Genomic DNA, 20,459 nt, shown 5'->3' on the forward strand with positions numbered 1-20,459 from the left:
AGACTAGATTTGATGAGTCTTGGTGGTTTTATCAAACAGTCCCCCGTTCGTACTGTTCGGGTCAGATTTGACCCACCATAGGAACTGAATGGGTGAGACTATAACACACAGCGTTTTTTACAAATTTGTCAAATAAAATTCAGTAAATCAGACAATGCAGGACACATGTACACATAAATGAAGGCGTGAGCTTATTAAACATCCATAATGCAGAATACACACACACACATGTACACACACATGTACACACACAGCCAGTGCATAGAGCACACTGAAGCCATCTACTGGCCATACTTGTCATTACATGTAATTGTTATTTTTATTCCAGCAGGTCTAAATGGTTTTAAAACCACATATGCTTATGACCACATCTGAGGTGTATGCTAATCCCGGCAGCAGTGAAGTCCCGCCCTCACCTGTCAATCAACTGCGCGCTTAAAGCAAGACTTTAGCGATTATTCTGCTTGACTAGCGCTTGTGCTTCGATTAAATTTCAACCGCTGCTTGGGAGAAACAGCGCACCGCTTGTTGCGCTTTAATATCACGCAGTAACACTGACATAGTGATCGACCATGCAACAGAGACCCTCCCTCCATATCCGAACACTAGTGGTCACAGGAGACACATTTAGGTGACCACATGTGATCGGGTCACCCGAGATACCTCAAATAGTCTTGATTAGGCAAATTGGTCATAACTGTGATAAGTATAGGGCCCAATAACTTTCCAATTGACTTATAATTGACTTCATATTTTCTCAGTGGTCCAAATATGCATTTTTATATTTAATTGTTTTGTTCTCGTGGTGCTGGTCTAAACCCGATGTTTCTGCCGCTTGTGTGTTGTAGGTGCAGGAGGCTCTTGTGTTTGTGCAGGAGTCACATGACAGGCTGTTGTGTGAGATTGAGCAGCTGTTACAGCAGTATCACCAGCAGGGGGCGCCACACACACATAAAGCAGGTGAGGTAACAGCTTGATCTCATGCACAAACGCTTTGTGTTGTGTTTGCGTGATTAAGTCTGAATCTGTTCTGTAGGTGATAAACACAACTCATCTGCTCTAATGGACATCCTGAGAAGAACACTACACAACTACAACACACAGGTACACACTGAAGCACTGCAGAAACAAGCACAATTATTAGAAGTGAACAAGTGTACATGTGACAGATACATGTCAAACAGTTAATGGTGTGTGTATATGTCTCTGTGTGTGTTTGTGTGTGTGTGTGTATATGGGTGTGTGTGTGTTGTGTCTCTGTGTGGGTGTGTGTGTGTGTGTGTCTGTGTGTGTGTGTCTATGTTTGTGTGTGTATATATAACTGTGTGTGTGTGTGTGTCTCTGTGTGTGCGTGTGTGTGTATATATAACTGTGTGTGTGTGTGTCTCTGTGTGTGCGTGTGTGTATATATATATAACTGTGTGTGTGTGTGTGTCTATGTTTGTGTGTGTATATATAACTGTGTGTGTGTGTGTGTGTATATGTTTGTGTGTGTATATATAACTGTGTGTGTGTGTGTATATGTTTGTGTGTGTATATATAACTGTGTGTGTGTGTGTGTGTGTGTGTGTGTGTATATATAACTGTGTGTGTGTGTGTGTGTGTGTGTGTATATATAACTGTGTGTGTGTGTGTGTATATATAACTGTGTGTGTGTGTGTGTGTGTATATATAACTGTGTGTGTGTGTGTGTGTGTGTGTGTGTGTATATATAACTGTGTGTGTGTGTGTGTGTGTGTGTGTGTGTAGGTGCAGGAGTCTTTGCTGGTGCTGCAGAAGTTGAATCATGAGATGAGAGTAAAAGATGAACGGATCTCTGAATTACAGAAGAAAATACAGGTGTGTGTTGTGATTGTAGTAATGTATGAGAAGACATATTTAATCTGATCAGAATGTTTGGATTAATGCACTGAAGTATATTTCATTCATAGTTGTGTGCAATCCTGCTTGTGTTCATCTGTCTGCAGGAGTGTGACACACACGGTCTGTGTGTAAATGAGGAGGTGAAGCGTTTGCGTGAGTGTGCCGCAGACGCTGCAGCCGACGCAGACAGCGCTCAGAGAGATCTGCGCAGACTCACACACCTCCTGCAGGAGGAGAAAGCACAACACACACACACACAAGCACAGATAAACACACTCCAACAACAACACAACAGAGACAGCCAGGTACACACAAGTCGCTTTACAGTTGTTCTTTGTTTTATTGACTCATAATGTGATGATATTTGCTAGAGACAGACCCTTGCAGTCTCCTTTTCTGAGTTGACATAATTTCTATTGAAACAGGAAGTTCGCTTTTCAGTTTTTAAATAGTCACAGCCATGAACATGTTTTCTGCTAGCATAGTCAGAAACAGGCTAACTGTGTTTGTTGAAGGGTATCCTCATTCTAGTGAACGCTTGATTGATAAAACTTTGTGAACGCCCTGAGGATAAGATAATATCTTTGTTTTGCAAGTATGTACAGTAGATTTGATAAAAGTTAATACTGTCAACTTTAGGAGTACAGTAGTTATATAAGATATCCTCAAAGCTAATAGACGGACTAAAAGTCACAAAAACTGTCATTTTGATTTTAGAGCATTTCGACACCAAATGGCAGTCGTGGTTCATTTAACGCCTTGGATGTAAATATTTATCTGAAATGAAGCAGGAAAACGCCAATCGACAGCATTTGTGCCGTAATGTTGTTTAGCACAAAAATACATTTCGACTCGTCCCTCGATTTCTGAAAAAACAATTAAAGCAGCACAAATATGTGTTCCAGTGAGGCACTTACAATGGAAGTCAATGGGGTTTAATCTGTAAACATTAAAATACTGTTTCAACAGTATCCAAACTGATCAAATATTCATGTGTCATATGTCGTTGGAAAGATCTCAAAGAGTAAAATACAACCAGCTCATTTGTTTTACTCACAGAATAAAATATAGCGAGTAACAGCTAAATATGTTTTTGACAATTATGTTAGTGTTGCTTATATGCCACGTTTCTGCTTATAACTTCATATACATAAAAGATCACATATGATTATTTAGAGTCTGTGATTATCTCTCAATCGAGTCCACACACAAGATAATCAGATGTATAGATCATTAGATAATCCACATGAAGCACAATGTTACATATGACCACCAGGAGATGGCGCCAAATACACTCACACAGACTCAATGATGACTTAAATGACACAGAATGAAACTCATTCTGTGAAATCTCATGACTAAAATCATGTTCGCATGCTATGCAAACCTTTAGTCATTGTTGTGTTTGCATGTGTAATTAGTTCTTATGTACAATTATTATCTTTTATTTGTTTGGAGATGTTTTTGGACACTATGTCAATTATATTTATAATGTTGGAACTTTTGATTTCTTTGTCATATCAACACAAACTTTTACTTATTGGGAACAAAGCAAAAGTTACTTAAACTACCTTTATTTAAACGCTGAGATATATAATGTCAAATAAGAAGAGAAAGTAACATTTTTACTTGTTTTTGTGATTTTTTATCGGTTTATTAGCTCAGAGTCTCAGAATGTATCATCATCTATATCATCAAAAAGTGAAAGGTTTTCTGTGCAATGACACCAAACTCTCTAATCCTCCTTGATTATTTATGTTGTAGGAGAAGTTGTCATTTCTGCACACATTGTATCAGCGCTTGGTTGCCGGGTGTGTAGCTGGTGACGCCACAGACAGCATGCTGGGTAGCTTCGTGGGCGGAGCTTAGTGCAATGGTACAGGAGCACGTGGACGCTCCTGACCTCTGACCTCACCGCCACCAATCAGAAAGTTAGTGAAAGTGATTTATAGTCTTAAAGATCGAGATATTGTGAAGACGCAGTGTTTAACTCCAGTCTCTACCTGTGTGTGTGTGTGTGTGTGTGTGTGTGTGTGTGTGTGTGTGTCAGGTGTCGGTTTGGAGAGTGTGTGTGAGGGGAAATCGGCAGCTTATGGAAAGTGTGAGCCAACTGAAACAATGTGAAGAGATGTGGATCAAACAGAAAGAAGAACTGAACACACACCACACACAACATCAACAACAAACTACAACAGAGAACACAGGTGCACATACATTATTCTATGCACTCAACTTCCTGTTCCAGTGTGATGACCTGTCAAGTGCATTGCAAAATATACATACTACATACCGCAGAAAGAGTAACAGGTGTTTAGCGTTCTTTCTCATCAGGATCTCAGAAGGCAGCTCGATGAGGCGCGGAGGGGCGGTCCAATCTCTGGAGCACGCCAGTCCGAGCAGGTACAGGAAGTGACACGCCTGCAGGGGTTAGTGAGCATGTGCGGCGCTGAGGAGGCGGTCTATTAGCAGCATGCGGTGTTTTAGTGGGATGCCTGCGCAGCTCTGGCGCAGACAGGTGTGTGTGCTGGTGTGGCAGAAGGTCGCGTTGCAGGACGCTGCAGGCGACGCCGGATCCTTCAAGACGGATGTCGGCACGCTACTGCACGCGGCCAGTGACCCTGGGGTCAAAGGTCAGGAGGTCAGAGGTCAGTCCGCGGCGCATGTTTCGGCGGTGTGTTATCGCCGCTGGCGGCAGGTCGCTTCACGGCATGGCCGGAGCTCCGAGGTGCTGTTCAGGGTTGCCATGGGTTACGGGCAGCAGCCGGACGGTGTGTGAGTGATGTGAAGGTGAGAGAGGAAGAGGAGGATAAAGACAGAATGATGAAGATGCTGAACTCATCAGAGCTTCTTGTGATCATACACACCTGCATGGAGGAAGTACAAGACCAGCTGAACACAACAGGTGAGAAACACACACTTTTCACTGTGATAGAAGTGGACAAAGTTGAAGAAACACCCTTAAACAGCATAGCTAAGTGTGTGTGTGTGTGTGTGTGTGTGTGTGTTAGAATGTGTGAAGGACAGCACTCGTCTAAGATCTGTGGCTCAGAGCGCAAGCAGGAAGTTGTTTGAGCGGCTGCTGTCAGATGTGGACTTTCAGTGCAGTGGTTATTATGGGAAGAACTCGTTGGCACGGCGACTGGCTCATGGACTCCACAGACTCACAACTGACCAACACAGTAAACACCGACACTGGAACAGTAAGGTACACACACTCAAGCAGAAATGTGATGTGATGCTGTATTTTATTTTATTTAAATATTTAAATATTGTATATTATTTATAATAATTAATTATCATAATTTAATATTTCTTTAAAAAAATCTGCAAACCAAATTTCAGGTATTTTGACATTTACGCGTAGACGTAACACACAGTTCTACACGCAACGCCAGCAGTCTACACGCTAACGCCGCAGTCTACACGCTAACGCCAAGCAGTCTACTGTAACGCCGCAGTCTACTCATAACGCCAGCAGTCTACAATCAATCGCAGCAGTCTACTCAGAACGCAGCAGTCCACACGCAACGCCAGCAGTCTACACGCCACGCCAAGAGTCTACAATCAACGAGCAGTCCACTCGCAACGCTTCTGTCTACGCCAGCAACACACAGTCCACTGTAACGCCAGCAGTCTACACGCCACGCCGCAGTCTACTCGTGAACGCCAGCAGTCTACAATCAACGAAAGCAGTCTACACGCAACACGCAGTCTACTTGTAACGATCAGTCCACACGCTAACGCCGAGTCTACACGCCACGCATCAGTCTACTCAGAACGCCGCAGTCTACACATTACGCCGCAGTCTACACATTACGCACAGTCTCACTCGTGAACGCAGCAGTCTACAATCAATGAGCAGTCTACATCGCAACGCAGTCCACTCGTGAACGAGCAGTCCACACGCAACGAGCAGTCCACACACAACGAGCAGTCCACACGCAACGAGCAGTCCACACACAACGAGCAGTCCACACACAACGAGCAGTCCACACACAACGAGCAGTCCACACGCTAACTAAGCAGTCCACACGCCACGCCAGGTCTACAATCAATCCAGAGCAGTCCACGCCGAACACACAGTCTACTTCAGAACGCCGCAGTCTACTCGTGAACGCAGCAGTCTACACGCAACACGCAGTCTACTCGTGAATCGCAGCAGTCCACACGCGAAAGCGCTAGCCTACACGCTCACGCACAGTCCACTGTGAACGCCGCAGTCTACACATTACGCCGCAGTCTACACATTACGCACAGTCTACTCGCGAACGCCGCAGTCTACAATCAACGCAGCAGTCTACACGCAACACGCAGTCTACTGCGAACGAAGCAGTCCACACGCTAACGCCAAGCAGTCTACACGCTACGCACAGTCTACTCGTGAACGCCAGCAGTCTACACGCTAACGCCAAGCAGTCTACACGCAACGCCAAGAGTCTACACGCCACGCCGCAGTCTACAATCAATCGCAGCAGTCCACGCCAAGAACGCCAGCTGTCTCACGCCGCAACAGGCAGTCTACCGTAACGCAGTCCACACGCTAACGCCAGCAGTCCACACACAATCCAGCAGTCCACACGCTAACGCAGCAGTCCACACGCCACGCCACGGTCTACAATCAACGAAGCAGTCTACGCCAGCAACAACACAGTCTACTCAGAACGCCGCAGTCTACTCGTGAACGAAGCAGTCTACACGCAACACACAGTCTACTCGCAACGCCGCAGTCTACTGCGAACGCAGCAGTCTACACGCAACACGCAGTCTACCGTAACGAAGCAGTCCACACGCAAAAGCGCAGTCTCACACGCCACGCACAGTCCACTGCAGAACGCCGCAGTTCACACATTACACGCCAGTCTACACATTACGCCATCAGTCTACCGTAACGCCAGCAGTCTACAATCAACGACAGCAGTCTACACGCAACACGCAGTCTACTGTGAACGCAGCAGTCCACACGCAACGCCGCAGGTCTACACGCTACGCATCAGTCTACTCAGTAACGCCGCAGTCTACACGCTAACGCCAAGCAGTCTACACGCTAACGCCAGCAGTCCACACCACGCCGCGCAGTCTACAATCAACGAGCAGTCCACGCGCAACGCGCTGTCTACGCGTAACAGGCAATCTACTCGTAACGTGCAGTCCACACGCAACGCGCAGTCCACATGCAACGCGCAGTCTACACGCAACGCGCAGTCTACACGCTACGCGCAGTCTACACGTAACACGCAGTCTACACGCTACGCGCAGTCTACAATCAACGAGCAGTCCACACGCAACGCGCAGTCTACACGCAACGCGCAGTCTACACGCTACGCGCAGTCTACAATCAACGAGCAGTCCACGCCAACGCCGCTGTTCACGCCAGAACAGGCAGTCTACTGTAACGCGCAGTCCACACGCAACGCGCAGTCCACACGCTATGCGCAGTCCACGCGCAACACGCAGTCCACACGTAACACACAGTCTACTCGTAACGCGCAGTCTACAATCAACGAGCAGTCTACACGTTACGCGCAGTCCACACGCAACACACAGTCTACTGCGAACGCCGCAGTCTACAATCAACGCAGCAGTCTACACGCAACACGCAGTCTACCAGTAACGAGCAGTCCACACGCCAACGCCGAGTCTACATCGCTACGCCGCAGTCCACTACGCAACACACAGTCCACTCGCAACGCCGCAGTCCACACGCAACAATACAGTCCACTCGAACGCGCAGTCTACAATCAACGAGCAGTCCACACGTAACGCGCAGTCCACACGTTACGCGCAGTCTACACGTTACGCGCAGTCTACACGTAACGCGCAGTCTACTCGTAACGCACAGTCTACACGCTACGCGCAGTCCACGCGCAACGCGCAGTCTACACGTAACGCACAGTCTACAATCAACGCGCAGTCTACACGTAACGCAGTCTACTCGTAACGCGCAGTCTACAATCAACGAGCAGTCCACACGCAACGCGCAGTCTACACGTAACACACAATCTACACGCTACGCGCAGTCTACAATCAACGAGCAGTCCACACGCTACGCGCAGTCCACACGTTACACACAATCTAGTCATGTCATACTGTTCATGTGTTACACTTGCTATAGTTTACTTGAATGTTGTTCATCAAATATCAATGTCACTCACTGAAACAAAAATAGCATGTATATTATGTGTGTGTGCAGACATCTGGTATACTGATAACACTCTTGTGTTTATGTCTTTTAATGAAAGTGTAACTAACGTGTGTGTGTGTGTGTGTGTGTGTGTGTGTGTGTGTGTGTGTAGGTGATGGTGGCGTCTCTTCAGAAACACATTCTGGAGTTCACGCAGCGGCTGCATTCAGCTGAAGTGGAGCGGAGAAACCTGCGACTGGAGCTGTCACGCGATGAAACGCACAAACACACACACCGATCACGACACACACACACTGTAAGTCACATTATAACCGCTACATCTACATACAGGTTTATCAGTAGTCTAGTGTTTCTCTGCTGAATAAATCAAGTGCTGTGCAGTTTTATTGAATGCACGACAATCACACATTGTTTGTAAATGTGTATTATGTGTGTGTGTTTGCCAGGCGCGTGTTCCCGCGCAGCAGTTCGAGGCCATGTGTAGTGAGCTCAGTAGTGCACTAGAGAGGGAGCAGCGTGCTCAGTGTCTGCTGTATGATCAGGCAGCACATCTGAAGCAGCTCGGACTCAGTATGCAGCTGAACACGGGAGAACAGCTGGAGAAAGACCAAACACTCGCACACGCTGTACAGGTACACAACTATGAAACACTGCTTCATCGAGATCTGAGTGATAATGAAACTGACTATAATACCACAGTACATCAGAGCTGAGATTGAATGTTGATTCCCACTGTCATTGTATCATCAGAGTTTGTCTGAAGCTAAACTGCAGTTGAAGAGGAAGAATCAGTGTGTGAGGTCACTGGAGAAACACTTCAGCCAATCACAGCAGGAGAAACAACAGCTGAAGCAACACATCAACAGCACGGAGAACGCACTGCGCGACGGTAACAAAGTAACAGCAACATTCACTTCTCTTGTATCGGTCATGAATGTGACAATATTAACTGAACGATACACTGAGTGTGTGTGTGTGACTGTGTGTGACTGTGACTGTGACTGCGCGGTGTGAGTGTGTGACTGTGTGTGACTGTGTGTGACTGTGTGTGACTGTGTGTGTGACTGGCGCGGTGTGACTGGCGCAGTGTGACTGCGCGTGTGACTGCGCAGGTGACTGTGACCGCGCAGTGTGACTGTGTGTGACTGTGTGACCGCGCAGTGTGACTGTGACTGTGTGACTGTGTGACTGTGACTGCGCAGCGACTGTGGTGACTGTGACTGGCGCGCGTGACTGCGCAGTGACTGTGACTGCGCGTGTGATCAGTGCGTGACTGTGACTGCGCGGTGTGACTGCGCGTGACTGTGACTGCGCGGTGTGACTGTGTGTGACTGTGACTGCGCGTGTGACTGTGTGTGACTGTGACTGTGTGTGTGACTGTGTGTGACTGTGACTGGCGCAGTGTGACTGTGTGACTGCGCGTGTGACTGTGACTGCGTGTGTGACTGTGTGTGACTGCGCGGTGAGACTGTGCGCGTGTGTGACTGTGACTGCGCGTGTGACTGTGTGACTGTGTGTGACTGTGACCGCGCAGTGTGACTGTGTGTGTGACTGTGACTGCGCGTGTGACTGTGTGTGACTGTGTGTGACTGTGACTGCGCGTGTGACTGCGCGTGTGACTGCGCGTGTGACTGCGCGTGTGACTGCGCAGTGTGACTGTGTGTGACTGTGTGTGACTGTGACCGCGCAGTGTGACTGTGTGTGACTGTGACTGCGCGATGTGACTGTGACTGCGCAGGTGACTGACTACGCAGTGTGAGTGTGTGACTCGCGCAGGTGAGTGTGTGACTGCGCAGTGTGACTGCGCAGTGTGACTGTGACTGGCGCAGTGACTGTGTGTGACTGTGACTGCGCATGTGACTGTGTGTGTGACTGTGTGTGACTGTGACTGCGCGGTGTGAGTGTGTGACTGTGACTGCGCAGGTGACTGTGTGACTGCGTGATCACGCGTGTGACCGTGACTGCGCGGTGTGACTGTGTGTGACTGTGACTGCTTGTGTGACTGTGTGACTGTGACTGCGCAGTGTGACTGTGTGACTGCGTGGACTGGCGCGTGTGACTGTGTGTGACTGTGACTGCGCAGTGTGACTGTGTGTGACTGTGACTGCGCAGTGACCGCGGATCTGCGCGTGTGACTGTGTGTGACTGTGACTGCTTGTGTGACTGTGTGACTGTGACTGCGCGGTGTGACTGTGTGTGACTGTGACTGCGCAGTGTGACTGTGTGTGACTGTGACTGCTTGTGTGACTGTGTGACTGTGACTGGCGCAGTGTGACTGTGTGTGACTCGCGCGGATCTGCGCGTGTGACTGTGACTGCGCAGTGTGACTGTGTGACTGCGTGTGTGTGTTGTCACGACTGGCTCATTACAAGCCGCAACATAAAAAGGGGAGTCTGACAACAGGTCTTAGTAAACTCAAAAGAGAATTGTTTTATTGTCAGTAAGCATAAACCACCACAACCGTGGATGGTAACATGGGTCTAGGGTTAACAAAGGGAAAACACAGCATTAGCAAATAAGATAACTATAACAAAACTTTATGCTACACAGTAAGAAAAGCATGAGGATAAATCGAAGAGGTCTCACTGGGCCAGCCACTCCTAAGACATGGAGCTATCCCAATGAGCACTTGAGCAAATAACACACAGCATTTTATATCACTACTAATTATCAATTAGTATGGGGAGAACCAATTAAATCACACGACTCAGGGACGTCACAGTGTGACTGCGTGTGTGTGAGTGTGTGTGACTGCGTGAGTGAGTGAGTGTGTGTGTGTGTGTGTGTGTGTGTGACTGCGTGTGTGTGTGTGACTGCGTGTGTGTGAGTGTGTGTGACTGCGTGAGTGAGTGAGTGAGTGTGTGTGTGTGTGTGTGTGTGTGTGTGACTGCGCAGCGCGTGACTGCGCGGTGTGTGTGTGATCATGCGGAGTGACTGTGTGACTGCGTGATGTGTGACTGCGCGTGTGTAACTGCGCAGTGTGTGACTGCGCGTGTGTGTGTGTGACTGCGCAGCGTGGAGTGTGACTGCGCAGGCGTGAGTGTGACTGCGCAGTGTGTGAGTGTGTGACTGCGCGGAGTGTGAGTGAGTGTGTGTGTGTGTGTGTGACTGCGGTGTGTGTGACTGCGCGTGTGTGTGACTGCGTGTGTGTGTGTGTGACTGCGCAGTGTGTGTGACTGCGCAGTGTGTGTGTGTGTGCGTGTGTGACTGTGTGATCGCGCAGGTGTGGACTCAGTGCAGTGTAACTGCGCGGTGTGAGTGTGTGTGTGTGACTGTGTGTGTGTGTGACTGCGCGTGTGTGTGACTGGTGTGTGTGTGACTGCGCAGTGTGTGTGTGTGACTGCGCGGTGTGTGTGTGTGTGACTGCGCAGGTGTGTGTGTGTGACTGCGCAGTGTGTGTGACTGCGCGGTGTGTGTGTGTGCGCAGTGTGTGACTGTGTGACTGGCGCGGTGTGTGACTGCGCGTGTGTAACTGCGCGGTGTGAGTGTGTGTGTGTGTGACTGCGTGTGTGTGTGACTGTGTGTGTGTGTGACTGCGCGTGTGTGTGTGTGACTGCGTGTGTGTGTGTGTGACTGCGTGTGTGTGAGACTGCGCGTGTGTGTGTGTGCGCAGTGTGTGACTGTGTGACTGCGCGTAGACTGTGTGACTCGCGTGTGTGTGTGTGTGTGACTGCGCGGTGTGAGACTGCGCGGTGTGTGTGTGCGCAGGTGTGACTGTGTGACTGTGTGTGACTGTGTGACTGCGTGTGTGTAACTGGGCGCGGTGTGTGTGTGTGCGTAGTGTGACTGTGTGACTGCGCAGGACTGTGTGACTGCGCGGTGTGTGTGTGTGACTGCGCGGTGTGTGAGACTGCGCGTGTGTGTGTGCGCAGTGTGTGACTGTGTGACTGCGCGTGACTGTGTGACTGGCGCGTGTGTAACTGCGCAGTGTGTGTGTGTGTGACTGGCGCGGTGTGAGTGACTGTGACTGTGTGAGACTGTGACTGTGTGAGACTGTGACTGCGCGGACTGTGTGTGTGAGACTGCGTGTGTGTGAGACTGCGGTGTGTGAGACTGCTTGTGTGTGACTGTGCGCGCAGTGTGACTGTGTGACTGCGCGTGTGTAACCGCGTGTGTGAGTGTGTGTGACTGTGTGTGTGTGACTGCGTGTGTGAGTGACTGTGACTGTGTGAGACTGTGACTGTGAGACTGTGTGAGTGTGTGTGTGAGACTGTGTGAGTGTGTGTGTGAGACTGTGTGAGACTGTGTGAGTGTGTGACTGAGTGTGTGACTGAGTGTGTGCGTGTGTGTTTGTGAGTGTGTCTGTGTGTGAGTGTGAGTGTGAGTGTGTGTGACCTGCGTGTGTGAGTGTGTGTGACCTGCGTGTGTGAGTGTGTGTGACTGCGTGTGTGACTGTGTGACTGAGTGTGTGTGTGTGTGTGAGACTGTGACTGCGTGACTGGGTGTGTGTGTGTGTGACTGCGTGACTGTGTGTGTGTGTGTGTGTGTGTGACTGTGACTGCGTGACTGGGTGTGTGTGTGTGTGTGAGACTGTGACTGCGTGACTGGGTGTGTGTGTGTGTGACTGCGTGACTGTGTGTGTGTGTGTGTGTGTGACTGTGAGTACGTGCGTGTGTGTTTGTGAGTGTGTAAGTGTGTGTGACTGTGAGTGCGTGCGTGCGTGTGTGTGTGAGACTGTGTGAGTGTTTGTGTGTGTGTGTGTGTGTGTGTCCAAATGAGTCTAAATAGATGACAAATGTTTACAAATAGTTTGTAATATGGCCGCACAGGATGTGATGTCACTCATGATTTGTAGAAGTTAGAAATGACTTTTAAGAATTGAAATGTGTGTGTGTGTATATACTCATATATTTGAGTTATTATGGAATAATTCACGTTTAAAACTTTGAAATGTGTATTTGTCTGTGTTTGCAGGAATAAAGAGTCTCTGATGAACTATGTGAAATCTGTGGAGGAACATTTCAAGAAGGCAACAACACACACACACAGTATACACGTGTTCATCTGTAGGATTGTGTTGTGTTCTGAAAGCATCTTCATGTTTTATTGTCAGATGAAAGATGACATCATCATATCCAGAAGCGTGACGTCACATGACGCTCAGCTGTCCAAAATGCCCCGCCTCCCATCAGACTCGCAGAGGATCATGGGAAACACAGAGATGGTTGCGTGTCAGGTAAATCACACTACACAACCTATAGTGAGCCAATGAAAGGATTAGTGCCAACACTTTACCCACTGAATGTTGTGTTTGTATGGTGTGTAGAGTCTGGTGTGTAGTTTCCTGAAGTGTATCAGCTGGCGGCAGTAAAATCTCGTCTCAGGAGCGCGAGATCTCGTCATATCAGACTCACATTACAGCACTGAAGAGTGAACTACACGACGCCTGTCTGAGAGAACAACACTCGTATATCCCGTCCTTCAGGCCTCTTGAAGAAGAGGTGGATTGTGGGACGTGTGAACTGAAAGGTTTCTCCACGAACACACTCACGGGCCACACACTGACAATCAAAGAGAAAAAACATGAAGGATGATGAACTGGCTGCTACACTTTTAATGTGATTTTTATTTGTAATATTCGATTTGTCATTTCAGCAGATGATCTGTATCAGTGACGCTCGTAATTAGTGTTATTAAAAACACCAGTAATGATGAAACGGCAATACTGTTCTCTCTTACACAAACACACAACACTGACAGGGTATTACAGGGTTAAATGGTACAACAACAGTCTTCATTATCATTTAAAGAGGTCTTAAATTAGGTCCAAAAACATCTCCAAACAAATAAAAGATAATAATTGTACATAAGAACTAATTACACATGCAAACACAACAATGACTAAAGGTTTGCATAGCATGCAGACATGATTTTAGTCATGAGATTTCACAGAATGAGTTTCATTCTGTGTCATTTGAGTCATCATTGAGTCTGTGTCGTGTATTTGGCGCCATCTCCTGGTGGTCATATGTAACATTGTGCTTCATGTGGATTATCTAATGATCTATACATCTGATTATCTTGTGTGTGGACTCGATTGAAAGATAATCACAGACTCTAAATAATCATATGTGATGTTTTATGTATATGAAGTTATAAGCAGAAACGTGGCATATAAGCAACACTAACATAATTATCAAAGACATATATTTAGCTGTTACTCGCTATATTTCTCTTTGTGAGTAAAACAAATCAGCCGGTTGTATTTTACTCTTTGAGATCTTTCCAACGACATATGACACATGAATATTTGATCAGTTTGATGTTTTTGCAAAATTTGCAGATATTTGTACAATGCGATTTATTTAATATATTATCAAAACGTAACACTTCTGAATTATCTGCACATTTCAAAGCACATGTTCAGTTTTGGTCATAATGTCACACATGCATTATAAAGTAGAACTTCGAAACTTTCAAATGATACATATATTGTGTTGGTCAAGACTGTAATTATTATTAATTAATTATTCATATAAACACCGCAGATACCCCCAATTGAAACGAGCCCAAATACAATGTGATGTGATGCCGATCTTAAAATCATCGTGGAGAAAATGCGATGCTACTTCAGATATCTTACGAAATCATCCGAACCAATCACAGCTACTGTTAGCATTACATTTAAACCAAAGATCACGATTTTCTTTTAGCCCCGCCCTAATAATGAATAGTTAATGATGTCTGTAGTAAGTGATGGAGACTCGTGTAGCGCCCACACGTGACGTCGTGTCTGAAGATTTCCTGCGATCCTTCAGGCAGCTGAAAGTCGAGTGCTCTGTAAGTTGTGATGGAAAGTGCTGAAGCGTCAGTTTCTGTGATATCTCCTGTGAGATGTGAGTCCCTGGACAAACACATGCAGATGATGATCACACGCATGTTTAGCTGGATCAGCAGCACACGCTATGAGCCCGGAGCTGAAATATCTGCATTTACATGAAGTAATAGTTGCTGTCATCATTTACTCACCCTCATGTTGTTCCAAACCCACAGTTTTTCTCTTGTTCGGTGGAGCAAAAAGTAGCAGACTCCTTTAGCATTCACGGGTCAGTTTAAAGCGTATAAACATTCATAACCCAATTGTTTTAATCAAAAAGCACATAGTAGCTCATTGTTAACGTCTGCTGTTCATGCATATAAAAGATCTTTTATTTTTGGCATGTTCATGAATATAAATGTTATGATGTATGATATTAAATGTCATACGTGAGCTACAGTGTGAGGCATGTGAAGGTATAATTTTATCAAGGATTTCATGAAAGTTCATTTCCCTATGACCATGCATTAAATGTATATAAGTATTTATAATGAGATATATTGCATGAGGTTTGTGGAAGGAGGTTGTTTCGGCTCTGCGTGGATGAATGTGTTTGGAGGCGTCGGTGTACACATGAATACGGGACATCAGAGCGAACGGACAAATAACAAAGAAAGGAAAAGACGGATAGCTGATAACAGCTTATTTTCTCTGTGTACGGAGTCAACACGCACGCACATATGCAATTTCCCACTAAATGCGTCCCGTCATCTCCACAATATGCATCTTTATTACAGGTTTATCAACGTGCATTTGGGTAAAGACGAGTTTGGAAGATGGATTTTTGTTGCACTCTCTCATTAATACATTTTTAACAAAAAAGTTACGTAATGTAGCTTTAAATAGAGATGTTTTATATAGAAAACCTTATTTATTAATAATATATTATTATTATTATTATTATTATAGTAAATATGACATTACGGTAGTGATATTTCAGTTTTTTATTTTATGCATTCATTTTAATTTTATTTATTAATAATAATATATTATTATTATTATTATTATTATTATTGTAGTAAGTATTACATTATAGTATTGAAATATTTATTTATGTTATTTTTATTTTATGCATTCATTTAATTCGAGCTTTTATTTTGACAGAAAACAGAGTGAAGCAATTTTAATTCCGGTGTGTTTTTGACGGTAGTTTCTCACCTTTGGATGAGCAGGTCATTACATGGCCCAGTGTGATTATTATATATGCAGAATATTGTAATAGTCTGTATGTGCTGCACGCTTTAATGTGTAAGTGTTGCCTCTGTATATATTGATCTAAATAAATTGAAGCTCCGCTCCCTTGACGTACTGTGACACAATCGAGTCGATCACTTTCAAACTTGCATACATCTATTATGAAGGAGTTCACTATGGAAAACATGAATGAGAAATATACTTACAGAACCAAGACGACGGCACTGTTAAGCGCTCATAAAGTTACTGGACAGATCATACTTTAGATTTTACCACCCAGAACACCTAAGCGTGCCGAGAAACCACCCAGCAACATGCTAATAACCGCTCAGAACGCACCATGGCAACATCTGCCTGCTAACTCTGTTTGTGTTCTGATGTTGTTTTTCTTCAGGCTCACATCAGAGAAACTTCTGAAAGTGATTCAAGTCTTAATTATGACAAAGATCATCAAGTCAAACTTCTGCTTCTGTGCGTTGTGTTTGTCCCCTTTATATCGACGCCAATGTGCCAAGTTGGACGAGCCACAAAGAGACGGTGCAGGTCTGATCACCGCACGCAGATCTCAATGTGGGACAGGAGACTGTGGCAGCAGTGGGAGAAAGTTGGGGAAAAAAGGACTAAAGTAGGTTTGTCTCCACCTCTCTCTTCCTCGTCCTCATCGGTGTGGGTTTTTTTGGCTGGGTCACCGGAGTCCTCCGATTGGCCACAGCTAGCAGTTGGCGACGTGTGTTGGATTGAAGACGTTAACGAGGACAAACGCAAGCTTTGATGCGGTCCCCAGTGACTTAAACACAACCACCTTCATTAATTCACAGCGACGGTCCCAGCAGGTTCTAATTAACACACACTGTCTCACTCATTAAGTATTAATTGTGATGTTTCTAGGTGTTGGTTTCGGGCTCTTCCGTTGCCAAAGGCCTCGCTTACATTTTCAGAGTTTCTGCCCGCCTCACACACACTCAGGGTGGCATTAAGGGGTTGTTGCTGCAGGTTTTGCCCTCCTTTGGGACGGACTGTGAAGCACACATGCAATATTCTGATCCTGGAGCAGTTTTATCTTCTGTTGTTCACTTGGTAATCTGAGTTCACACAGGACAGACTGCTTCTAGATCAGTGTTTAAAAGCACAAGAAATTACCGGTTATTGGCAAAAATGAGTGCCCGATTCTAGTATTGAGTATAATGTACCAAACACTGGCAAAGAGACTTTGACCATTGATCCATTTAATTTGTATATTTATATGTTTACCACCTGGGCAGCGACATGTATGCGTGATGCACACATGTGCATCCCAGATGTGTATGACTTTATTTTTCTGCAGAACACAAGATTTAAAGTGGAATCTGTAGGTCCATAAAATGCTAGTCAACAGGGTCCAAAAAGCAAATAAAGCAGCATAAAAGTCATCCATAAGACTCCAGTGGTTTAATCCATGTCTTCAGGAGTGATGTTATGGATGTGGGTGATTTCAGATGTTATTCACTTTCATTGCATCTTTTGTTCTCCATACACCTAAAGTGAATAGTGACCGAGACTGTCATTGTGCATAACTATTACTTTTGTAGTTTGAACCATGTTTAAGCATGTGACCAGCATCATGTGATGTCACTGTCCTCTGTGGGGACATTTTGAACACATAATGGTGACTGTCCTCTCTTTCTGTCAATATTTTAACTAAAATAGCATGTTGTGAAGGAGTATATTAACTGACAGTCAACTATGTTGAGTATATTGTTATGTGTGTAATATTTTTATGCTTTTAACTAAAATATATATTAAAATGTGAGGTTAATCTGATGAATAAAATAACATGTGGTTGGTCAGACAAGTCCTGCCATGGAAATTATGAGTCAAAATGGGGAAATTGTTACCTGTCAACTAAGTTACTATATAGTGTCACCTCTTAAATAGTTGAAGTGACTCTTTAATAACACAGTTGAAGTGAATCTTCAGTAACGCAGTTGAAGTGACTCTTTAATAACACAGTTGAAGTGAATCTTCAGTAACACAGTTGAAGTGACTCTTCAATAACACAGTTGACCTGACTCTTTAATAACACAGTTGACCTGACTCTTTAATAACACAGTTGAAGTGACTCTTTAATAACACAGTTGAAGTGACTCTTCAGTAACACAGTTGAAGTGACTCTTCAATAACACAGTTGACCTGACTCTTTAATAACACAGTTGAAGTGACTCTTCAGTAACACAGTTGAAGTGACTCTTCAATAACACAGTTGACCTGACTCTTTAATAACACAGTTGACCTGACTCTTTAATAACACAGTTGACCTGACTCTTTAATAACACAGTTGAAGTGACTCTTTAATAACACAGTTGAAGTGACTCTTCAGTAACACAGTTGAAGTGACTCTTCAGTAACACAGTTGAAGTGACTCTTCAGTAACACAGTTGAAGTGACTCTTTAATAACACAGTTGAAGTGACTCTTTAATAACACAGTTGAAGTGACTCTTCAGTAACACAGTTGAAGTGACTCTTTAATAACACAGTTGAAGTGACTCTTTAATAACACAGTTGAAGTGACTCTTCAGTAACACAGTTGAAGTGACTCTTCAATAACACAGTTGACCTGACTCTTTAATAACACAGTTGACCTGACTCTTTAATAACACAGTTGAAGTGACTCTTTAATAACACAGTTGAAGTGACTCTTCAGTAACATAGTTGAAGTGACTCTTCAGTAACAGTTGAAGTGACTCTTTAATAACACAGTTGAAGTGACTCTTCAGTAACACAGTTGAAGTGACTCTTCAGTAACACAGTTGAAGTGACTCTTCAGTAACACAGTTGACCTGACTCTTTAATAACACAGTTGACCTGACTCTTTAATAACACAGTTGACCTGACTCTTTAATAACACAGTTGAAGTGACTCTTTAATAACACAGTTGAAGTGACTCTTCAGTAACATAGTTGAAGTGACTCTTCAGTAACAGTTGAAGTGACTCTTTAATAACACAGTTGAAGTGACTCTTCAGTAACACAGTTGAAGTGACTCTTCAGTAACATATTTGAAGTGACTCTTCAGTAACATAGTTGAAGTGACTCTTCAGTAACATAGTTGAAGTGACTCTTCAGTAACATATTTGAAGTGACTCTTCAGTAACACAGTTGAAGTGACTCTTCAGTAACATATTTGAAGTGACTCTTCAGTAACACAGTTGAAGTGACTCTTCAGTAACACAGTTGAAGTGACTCTTCAGTAACATAGTTGAAGTGACTCTTCAGTAACATATTTGAAGTGACTCTTCAGTAACATATTTGAAGTGACTCTTCAGTAACAGTTGAAGTGACTCTTCAGTAACAGTTGAAGTGACTCTTTAATAACACAGTTGAAGTGACTCTTCAGTAACATATTTGAAGTGACTCTTCAGTAACACAGTTGAAGTGACTCTTCAGTAACATAGTTGAAGTGACTCTTCAGTAACATAGTTGAAGTGACTCTTCAATAACACAGTTGAAGTGACTCTTCAGTAACATATTTGAAGTGACTCTTCAGTAACACAGTTGAAGTGACTCTTCAGTAACACAGTTGAAGTGACTCTTCAATAACAGTTGAAGTGACTCATAATCCTGTATGTGTAACTGAAGTTGTGTTTGCTCATACATGCGTGTGCATCATGTTGATCAGGGATTAAGGGAAAGTTCATTGATTTGACAGAATTAACTGCATATTGTTCCTTTGTAAGTTAAAACAGAGATCTTCTCATGTAAGTGGTGTCATTGTATTTTGTGAAATAAGCAACATATTGATATTAATTTAACCGTCAACAGCTTATTTATTTACATTTCAGATAGCAAGAATGCCGCTTCTGATATACTTTAATGTAAATTTAACATCCACAAAGGTTCGAGTTTTGCATAAAATTACAGTTTAATATCAATTTAAACCAATAGCTGTTTTATTGAGAAAGCACTTTTGTACTTTTTTGTTGATGTGAAATGTACCCCAGTTACAGAGTGAGCCATACATTAATGCATCAGGTATCATGAACGCAGAACAACATTTTTAACAGCATTGAGTAATCTTTGTCCATTTTCATTTATAACTTATTATTTATTGTCAAATTCTCTGTGTGTTATAAATGTTAATATCTCTATAAATCTTACAGCAAATCATTTAGAACTGCCGTTCTCTCGGTTATAAAATCAATAAGGACATAAAATGCTGGGATCAGCACTTTTGAAATCTTGTTTTTATGCGGTTTTGTCCCAAAGCTCTTTCCCTCTTGAGTATTTAACAATTCCTGTCATCTTTCAGGCTCTGTTTCCCTCTGGAGAACAGAAGCACTTCTGAGTGTGTACTCTACTAATACACCAGTTTCACCTCCTCAAGACAAAGAACAACTCTCGTCCAATCAAATGTCTTCTTTCAGAGGGGGTGGAGTTTTGTGGTTTAGATATTTTGTGGAATATTTA

At 44.4% G+C, this 20,459-nt stretch overlaps 1 protein-coding gene across 1 annotated transcript in view; it reads left to right on the top strand.

Moving 5' to 3' along the window:
* LOC127618918 (coiled-coil domain-containing protein 171) overlaps positions 1-14,066 on the top strand; it is a 23,746-nt gene extending 9,680 nt beyond the window's left edge. The window contains 22 exon segments of the mRNA XM_052091622.1: positions 849-960; positions 1,037-1,104; positions 1,750-1,839; positions 1,968-2,168; positions 3,628-3,716; positions 3,718-3,760; positions 3,762-3,794; positions 3,953-4,033; positions 4,035-4,067; positions 4,195-4,318; positions 4,321-4,364; positions 4,367-4,607; positions 4,610-4,765; positions 4,872-5,068; positions 8,157-8,300; positions 8,452-8,637; positions 8,756-8,894; positions 9,208-9,274; positions 12,920-12,974; positions 13,059-13,181; positions 13,272-13,292; positions 13,294-14,066. Of these exon segments, the coding sequence (XP_051947582.1) occupies positions 849-960; positions 1,037-1,104; positions 1,750-1,839; positions 1,968-2,168; positions 3,628-3,716; positions 3,718-3,760; positions 3,762-3,794; positions 3,953-4,033; positions 4,035-4,067; positions 4,195-4,318; positions 4,321-4,364; positions 4,367-4,607; positions 4,610-4,765; positions 4,872-5,068; positions 8,157-8,300; positions 8,452-8,637; positions 8,756-8,894; positions 9,208-9,274; positions 12,920-12,974; positions 13,059-13,181; positions 13,272-13,292; positions 13,294-13,539 (2,493 nt within the window). The 3' untranslated portion in view covers positions 13,540-14,066.
* Positions 14,067-20,459: the final 6,393 nt, after the last annotated feature.

This window comes from Xyrauchen texanus, chromosome 25 (genome assembly GCF_025860055.1).
Source record: "Xyrauchen texanus isolate HMW12.3.18 chromosome 25, RBS_HiC_50CHRs, whole genome shotgun sequence".
NCBI lineage: Eukaryota > Metazoa > Chordata > Actinopteri > Cypriniformes > Catostomidae > Xyrauchen > Xyrauchen texanus.